The sequence below is a fragment of the Fukomys damarensis genome, unplaced genomic scaffold (assembly GCF_012274545.1).
Source record: "Fukomys damarensis isolate Sample0158 unplaced genomic scaffold, DMR_v1.0_HiC HiC_scaffold_20, whole genome shotgun sequence".
In the NCBI taxonomy this organism is placed as follows: Eukaryota; Metazoa; Chordata; class Mammalia; order Rodentia; family Bathyergidae; genus Fukomys; species Fukomys damarensis.
This window is the reverse complement of record NW_022900932.1, coordinates 20,597,878-20,603,618: the sequence shown is the minus strand read 5'-3', so window position 1 is coordinate 20,603,618 and position 5,741 is coordinate 20,597,878. Positions and strand designations below refer to the sequence as shown.

Below are 5,741 nucleotides of genomic sequence, written 5' to 3'. Positions count from 1 at the left end.
GGGCATGTGGGGGGGTCTGGGGTGTGGACTGAGCGTGTGTGTGTGTGTGTGTGTGTGTGTGTGTTCAGTGGAGCCAGCCATCTATAGTCCCTGTGCCTCTGCCCGTGTGTCTGTTGACCCGGGTGCCTGAGACAGTTCCTCCCCCAAGCCGTACATGGCTCCTTCCTTTGCTCCATTCCAAAATACAGGACCCAAAAGACTCCTGTCAGTCTATTAGGAATCTTCACTTGTGCTTCAACACAGGGGTCCTTCTTGGGTCAAGGGAGGGCAAAGCTGAGCCCTGCTTCCTCCAGCAAGAGTCCAGAGACTTAACACCAGAAACAAGCCCTGTACATAGGAACCTGGGGCCAGATGGGCTGCACTTGGGCCCAGGAGGCAAATGTAGACAGGATAAGCATCTTAGGAGACCATCCCCTCCCTCATGGGCCCAGAAACACGAGTGGCACCCCCGGCCCCACACTTTGCTGAGCAGGACCTTGGGTTGGGTTTAGGGGGTAGAGACAGGTACCAACAAGGCTTAGTGTGGACCTCATTCCGTCAGGCCCTGGGAGGGCCCGGATAACAGGGGCAGCCTCTGCCCAGCCACTGAGGGCGTAGAAGGACATGTTGGTCCATGAATGCTGGATTCCTGTGCAAAAGAGAGGTCACAATGGGCCTGGACCTTGAGAGACTGGGGTAGGTTTGAGATCAAAGTTGGGCTGGGCCTGAGCTGGGGGACACAGACCAGTAGCCATGCAGACAGAGCTGGCCTGTCAGTGGCATGCGCTCTAGGGACACAGGGGCCCTGGTGTTCCAGCCAGCCTGATCCTGATACAATAATAGAAGACCAGCTGTGTTTATTTGAAACGATTGGCTCATGGGATTGTTATGTTACCCTAAAGAAAGACAGCAGCCCCCAGCACCAAAGACAACCCAACCACAGCCACTTTGTCCACCTGTCACCGGTCCTGAAGGGACACTGGCAGTGGTCAAGGATGGTCTCTCTGCCCATCAGCCCAGCACAAAGAACAGGGAAGGAGGCAGTGATAATAGAAGGTTCTAGAAGCACCTTGGCCACAGATACAGTGAAGCCTAGCCTTAGGTCTGTAGCGGTCTGGGAAGCAACCAGGAGAGGGGGAAGTGGACGTGGGGATCCAGCGGGGCAAGTTTATTTAGAAGCGGTAAGAAAGCAGGGAGCTCCCAGGGACCTGCTGGTTTTACAAGGGATCTGTCGGCATGGCAGGGGTGGCAGGTCTCTGAGAGCCAGGCTGGTCCCTTCCTTTTCCAGCCTGAGACCTCACCAGGAAAGAAGGGAGGGGAGAGGGTTGGGGGTAGGCAAGAAGGAGTCCTCAGCCCTGGGGTAGAGGGGCTGGGCTCTCCTCCAATCTTCCCATGACCCAGTCTCTGCCATCTTCATTTCCCCTGCATACCAGAAGCATCTGAGCAGCACTCTAGCGGCTCTGTGCTCCAACCAGATAATCACCCTGAAGGTTTGTAGGTTCCGGAAGGTCTCGGGCCTTCTCTGCTGAGATGCTTCCTGCACACGAGCCCAGCATGGCTCTCCGCTGGCCCAATTCGGGATGGGTGGGGCTCCGAGGGTGGCAGCTGCCTATAGGAAGGCACAGAGGTGACCTGGAAGGGCCCGGCCAGCTGGCCTCCCAGTCCCCAGCTGGGCAAATTCTCAGCCCCAGTGGCTCCTGGTTCTTAAAGTTCATCCCAGGGGGCTTGCAGGAGTTCAAGTGCTTTTGAAAACAAGCAGTTGGTTCTGTGCCATCCATGTTTATCCTATGGGCTGTCACTGCTTCTTAAAGCCACAGGTCAGTCGGGTAGAGGAACTGTGAAAGAAGTTCCAGAAATGCAAATCATACTGGATAATGGGATTGCAAGTTGCCTACCTCTTTAAAAAAAAAAAAAGTGGCTCAATGCCAGGCATGGTGACACATGCTTGTAATCCCAGTACTCAGGAGGCTGAGGCAGGAGGATCGCTGTGAGTTCGAGATCGATCTGGGTTACATAGTGAGTTCCAGGTCAGTCTCAACTACTTAGTGAGACCCTGCCTCAAAAAACAAAAAAAAGGGCTGGGGCTTTAGCTCAGCGGTTCGGTGGCCTGCTTTGCAAGCACAAGGACCTGAGTTCAATCCCTGGTACCAAAAAAAAGTGGCTGAACATTCGAGAGACATCTTCACCCAGTCTCTATTTTCTAAGCCTACCAGCCCCACAGTGAGACCTCAGGAACACTTAGCCTGTGCCCACACGGGCCTCGCCCTCGCCCGGCTCAGCCCGACCAGCTGGCTTTGGCCCTGCCCTGACCATCTTCAGAGTTGCTGACATCAGCCTTTCTCGTCCTACCAGAGAAAGAAGCCAAAGAGGGCTGCACATCAGCCTGGCTTCAAGTACCAATTTAGCTGTCCTGCGGCTCCCAAGCCAGAGCCTCTGAGTCTGTGTCGCTCAGCCCAACCCCTCTGTCCCCTAAGCAGGGATGGCTGGAGGCAGCGGTGCAATGTTGGGCACGTGTCTAGGAGGCAGCCCTGGCCAAGCAGGGCCCCTTTCCCAGGCCAGGACTGCCAGCTGCTACCCTGAGCTCCAACCCAGAGGCAGAGGCAGGGTGCAGATGGAGGGGCTGCTCCTCCTTCAGGGCCTGCCATGCCACCCCAGGCCTGCACCCCACAGCTTCAAGAGAACCCATTCGTGCCTTCCCACCCGCCCCCAAGCTCACACTAATCTCTCTTCTCTTCTCCTCCCAACCCTCTTGGCCGCTCTACCTTCCTGGTGACTTTCGTCTTCCTCCGAATACCTGCGATCTTTGGCCTTTGCCCTCTGGCCTTCCAATGCACCTTTCTCTTCAGCTGCTGCCTCTCCTCAATTCAGTGCGGCTGGCTCCACCCCCAGTCATAAAAAGGCGGACTTTCCAGGTAGACACCTTCCCTGTGCCAGACCTGTGTGGCTTCCCCCAGGGGAAGCTGGGGCTGTGGTCAAAGCCAGAACCTTCTCTAATACGGTGCAATCAAATGACACAAGCATGGGCCCACTAATACCGTATCAGAGGAAACCTGGCACACAGACCTCAGGAGACCTGAAACTCTCACCACACCACCTTGACTCCTAGCAGCCACCAGCATCAGCTACCAGCGCAGCCAGGAACCGTGTTATCCATTTTACAGGCCTGGTTTTACTTAATTCTCTCAGTGGTTTCATGAATTAGATATGGTCATCCTTATTCCACACATGAGGAAATGAAGGCTCAGAGAGGTTAAGTAAATCACCCAGGGTCACACAATTCATAAAGTAACAGAGCAGGGATTTGCATTTAGGTCCTCTCTGTTGTTAGCTGTGTGGTTTTAGGCAAGTACTTGACTTCTTGGCCCCTCAGTTTTCTCATCTGTATAATAGTGTCTCTGTCATAGGGCTGTTGTGTATATAACACACACACACACACACACACACACACACACACACACAAAGCACTTGGTATAGACCCTACATGGTGTAAGTGATATAATACTAGCTGTCATTATTACTTTATCCACATTTTGGAAACAAAGAAATTGAGGCTCAGAAAAGTGAATTGATTTGCCCAAAGTTACACAAACAGCAAAAGAAAGACTTGGTACTGGCTGCAAGTCTGTGACCCCACATCCACCACTCTCATCTTTTCAGCATAGAAATGTAGATTGCTTAGCAGCTGATTACTAGCAGCCTAGGTTTGAGGAGTGAGGGCATTTGCAAAGGGAATGTATCCCACAACCAAAGAGTATGATCGTTGACAGCAACTGCTTCCTTCTTCCTTCCTTGCTAGCCCCAGGAGGCTGGCATAGCAGCAGGTCACAAAGGATAAAGGATGAAGCAGTCTTGCCCCTGCCTTCAGGAGGTCTCAGCTAGATTCCAGCCAGGCCCAGGGCTGCCTGCTTTGCCCCTCATCTTCATCCTGCACAGGAGATGTCACCAAGGCACAGGGACACTGGGGCAGGACACTTAGGTGCTCTCTGACAGCCCCACAGCAGGGCGTTAAGCTGCCTTTCTTAGGGGTCAGGATCCCACGGGCCTGGATGTTTGGGGACCTGATGGAGAAAGACAAAAAATGCCATGCCCCAATGAACAGCTAAAAATACAGGGCACACATGATGTGCATGCTAACCACACCTGCAGCCTGCTGCTCACATTTCCCTGGTCAAATCCTCTAGAGCCTTCATGTAGAACAAGTGCTTGCTCCAAACAGGACAGCTCAGAGCAGCAGCAGGCCCACCCCACTGCCAGCCCCCAGTGCCCAAGCTGGACCCAGTGCAGGAGAGCTGAGGCCCAGCTCTCAGAGTGCCATCCTAGGCACCCACACATACAGCCACCTGGAGGCTGTGGCCTTAGCCATGGCTGTATTAGCTGCTCTCTGTTGAGCACCACTAGGCTGCAGGCCCTGGTGTGGGAATTCCACATGGGTTAGCTCCCGTGGCCGTGGGCATCATCCTCATGCTCATCCCTGATTTGCCGAGGAAGATGCCCAGAGGTGCCAGGATCGGAGCCAGCACATGCAGGATGCTGCCTCCCTTTGCAAGAACAGAGTGGTTCAGCCAGAAACTTCTGGGTTGCTCTGACCTGGCTCCCAAAGCAGAGAAAGAACAGGGTCCCCTCTGCTACCTGCTACAGACTGTGCCTGGGGAATAATGTTTTCACACAGTTGGCCAACATAGGAAATAAAAAGACTTGTCCACTTCCTATCAATAAACCAAATATTGGTTTCATAAGCTCTCCAAGATGGCCCAAGATTAGTTGAAAAAGGAGAGTTTACATGAGTACAATGTGCTTAGCAGATGGTGTTGGAGGTCATTTCCAAGGTGCAGGAAACTGGACTGAAAGCTCGTCTTGCTGAGGATTATTTGGATTTTTTAAAAAAAATAGTCTGGGCTTCTGAGTTGAGTCTGGGTCCTATTCCACCTAAAATGTTTCCTGTGACCTTGGTCTGAGAGCTCAGCTTCCCTGAGCTCGGTTTTCTCTTCTGTAAAATGGGATCTGTGGTGTTATATGGTGGGTGATCCCTCTCCAGAGATGTAAGTACAGTGGGGAGAACATAAAGCAGGATTCTGAGGGTGTCAGAGGGTGGGGGACTCAGCCAGGTCTACTCTGGTTGGAGAGGAGGCCACACTGGTCCCCTTAGAAGCCTGACTTTACCAGGTTCAGGAGAATCCTCCACCAAGTTTACCAACAAGCAACCCGAAGCTGGGCCAGGAAAAGGGTGACACTATGCAGTGGCTTCTCAGAGGGTGGCAGAGTGAGCCCCAGGCTTCAGAACGACACTGTAGGTGTCATCTGCCCCAGGAGACTCAGCCATGAGGCAATACAAGCAGTGTCACCAAAGTTGCACATTTCCCTTTCCCAGGTTGCACACTCCTGGTTTACAGTTGCCCTTCCCTCTGAGGGGCTTGCAACAGGCTCATCAGCTCCCTTCTTCCCACAGGGACTAGGACACCCAGTGTCACGGGGTTTGCCAGTCTCACTGTGCAGGTGGGTCTGCCTGGGACTCTGGCCACTTGTGTCTTCCTGCCTCTAGCCTGGAACTCCCCCACCTGCCAGGCTGCAGGGATGGACCACTCCTCACAGGAGTTGAGCCCAGATTGTCCCTGGAGAGATCATTTAGAAAACAGTGCAATGGCTGGGCAAGGTGACTCATACCTGTAATCCCAGCACTCAGGAAGCTGAGGCAGGAGGATCACAGCAAACCGGAAGCCAGCCTGACCCTGTCAAAAAAAAAAAAAAAAAAGGAAAAAAAAAGG

General features: G+C 53.3%; 1 protein-coding gene across 1 annotated transcript in view; it reads left to right on the top strand.

The window, feature by feature from the left end:
• Positions 1-5,741, top strand: part of Col13a1 (collagen type XIII alpha 1 chain) — a 137,162-nt gene that overhangs the window by 80,399 nt on the left and 51,022 nt on the right. The window contains exons 13-14 of the mRNA XM_033766335.1: positions 1,413-1,469; positions 2,826-2,891. Coding sequence (XP_033622226.1) covers positions 1,413-1,469; positions 2,826-2,891 — 123 coding nt within the window. The remainder of the gene's footprint in view (positions 1-1,412; positions 1,470-2,825; positions 2,892-5,741) is intronic.